Source organism: Echinops telfairi, unplaced genomic scaffold (assembly GCF_000313985.2).
Source record: "Echinops telfairi isolate 266 unplaced genomic scaffold, ASM31398v2 ScPeMD7_3;HRSCAF=10, whole genome shotgun sequence".
Taxonomy (NCBI): domain Eukaryota; kingdom Metazoa; phylum Chordata; class Mammalia; order Afrosoricida; family Tenrecidae; genus Echinops; species Echinops telfairi.
Genome location: NW_022103899.1, coordinates 59,155,622 through 59,157,984, shown reverse-complemented (window position 1 = coordinate 59,157,984; position 2,363 = coordinate 59,155,622). Strand labels below are relative to the sequence as shown.

At 53.3% G+C, this 2,363-nt stretch overlaps 1 protein-coding gene across 1 annotated transcript in view; it reads right to left on the bottom strand.

The window, feature by feature from the left end:
* Positions 1 to 273: 273 nt before the first annotated feature.
* SAG (S-antigen visual arrestin) overlaps positions 274 to 2,363 on the bottom strand; it is a 31,822-nt gene continuing 29,732 nt past the window's right edge. The window contains exons 14-15 of the mRNA XM_045294336.1: positions 900 to 909; positions 274 to 517 (exon numbers count right to left, since the gene is read on the bottom strand). Coding sequence (XP_045150271.1) covers positions 415 to 517; positions 900 to 909 — 113 coding nt within the window. The 3' untranslated portion in view covers positions 274 to 414. The remainder of the gene's footprint in view (positions 518 to 899; positions 910 to 2,363) is intronic.

Here is a 2,363-nt window from a genome sequence, read left to right as displayed (position 1 = left end):
CCTGTGATCTTCCTGCATTCGGCATCATTGCATGTGTTGTGTGAGTCTGAAGAGGAATTTGCAGACTGGTATCAAGCGTATGGGTTAATATTAGACTTATGGACTTGATCTGGACTGGGCTGGGGTGTTTTCTTAATATATAATTACTCTTTATATATAAAGCTCTTTCTTATACACATATGAGTGTCTGTGAATTTGTGTCTCATGTCTACCCAGACTAACACAAAGACCAAGTAACCGACTCACTGCCCTCAAATCAATGTGGACTCATCATGACCATAAAGAAGGACCGGCTTTATTTCTGTCAGGAAGACTCATCCTTTCTTATCTACAGGCATTACTCTAATGGGCCAGTGGGGAGCCTGCTGGCCACGTGGTGACCCCAGGACACCTCCCGTCTCCCTGGCCACCTCGTCACTCGTCATTGGTGGCCTTCTCCTTGTTTTTCTCTTCTTCCTCGTTATCTTTCAGATTTTGGCGAGCAAACTCCTCAAACACCAGGTTTTCATCCTGAAAACTAAGACCAGACAAAGGGCAGGTTGGCCGGGGCACCATCAGAAGGGGAGATGGAAGCTTGAGCAAGCGTAGGACGTCTGCTCAGACTGAGGCCACGACGCTCCCGTGAAGGTGTTCCCACATGACAGGAGGGGCCCCGCCACGCTCTCTGCCACGTTTCACTTCACAGCCCTCAAACCACGATTCCGGGATGGGGAAGGCAGGCACAGGGCAATGGACTTCTCCGGTGACAACTGGTGGACTGTGGGTACTTGGTGGCAGAATGAATGGCAAGAGGCGCTGTCCCAGCAGGTCAGAGGGCAAAGGACCAGCAGCCAAGTGTCTGCACTAAGTGGGGAGTCCCAGGGGACAGGGGGATGAGAGGGCGGCGCCCAGCAACTCACCTCTCCTTTGCTGTGGTGCGGGCATAGGATGAAGGAGAGAGAGAGAGAGCGATGGGTTAGCACTGATTCCACATAACAGCGACAGCCAGCAAATGGCTTCCTTGGTGAGCTGACTTTATCATCAGAGGCTTCATCCTTTCTTCCGTCTGCCTCGGCTGCTCTATAATTAGATCAAGTCTCGAGTCTCTTCTCGCATCGACTTTGATTCTTTCCTTCCTGTCTTTTGACTGACTTTTGCTTGTTTCATGCCTGATGGTCTTGACGTCCTCCCACAGCTCCTCGGGCCTTCTGTCATGTTCGGAGTGACCAATCTGTCCCTGAAATGTTCTTGAAATTCAAGTGGGATAGACTCAAGGTTGCATTTGGACTCTTGTGGATTTGTTTTAAGTTTCTTCAGCTTCAACCCAAACTTACATGTGTGCACTTGATGGTCTGTCCCACAGTCAGCCCTGGCCTGGTTTTAGCTCCTGATGTTAAGGTACTGCAGATATCACTCGTTCACTGCCCTGTCCACTCAGCACCCTCTACCCTTCATGCCCCGTCTTCCTGCTGCACTGCTGCACTTGGGATGCAGCTGGGAGCAGGCGGAGCTGAACTGCCACATCTGTGCTCTGCCCACTTCCTGTGCGCCCCGCCCAGTTGGCATGTGGTACCTCCCCACACATAAGGCAGCACCTGGTGGTCTTGACACCAAAAGAACTCGGAGGGCCAGGGTGGCTTTGGCGTCTTCAGGGACTGGTTTTTCATCCCTTCTGTCTCCCACCTGCCTGTTCATGTCCACCTAATTCGGGATCCAAGGGCCAAACGAAACAGGGGTCCCTCAGGCGGTCCCCTCCCTGGTGCACAGAGCCCACCTAGCACTGCAGGGTGAATCCCTGCACCACTGCTTGGCCAGTCTCCTGCAGGAGCAACCAGTGCTATGGGGCTGGAGGACAACTGGAGGGGAGGGCTTGGAGTTGACCAAGGACAGCCTTAGGAGTTGTCCCGGGAAGCATGTTGCCCTGGCCATGCCTGTGTCTGAGTTCGGGGTGAGGAGGTCGCAGGCCGTCGGGACACCCTTAGCACAAGAGACAAGAGACAAGAGACAAGAGACCGTGCCTGACACTGAAGACCCACATCCACAGGCCTAGGCTTCCCCCTGTATCCTTAACCATCACTTTCTCATGATTACTGCTCGCTGAAGAGTGAGTGACATCCCTTGAAACGTGTGGAATTCCTAACTTGTCCCTGGGGCTTCCTGTGTGGTCTTCATGAGGTCACACCAGTGGGGGGTAGGACTGATCGCGTCCAGCCCTTGGGTCTAGGGCTGGCCACTCCTACACTCCCCACCCCCAAAGACACCCTGGAGGTGACAGCTTCTCTGTCAGCGACATTGGCTAAGCAAATCAGCCTGACTCGACCAAAGGAAGACTGTGGCAGTCACATCATCTCCTGTCAACTTGAGGAAGGGGTGGAGTCTAGCCT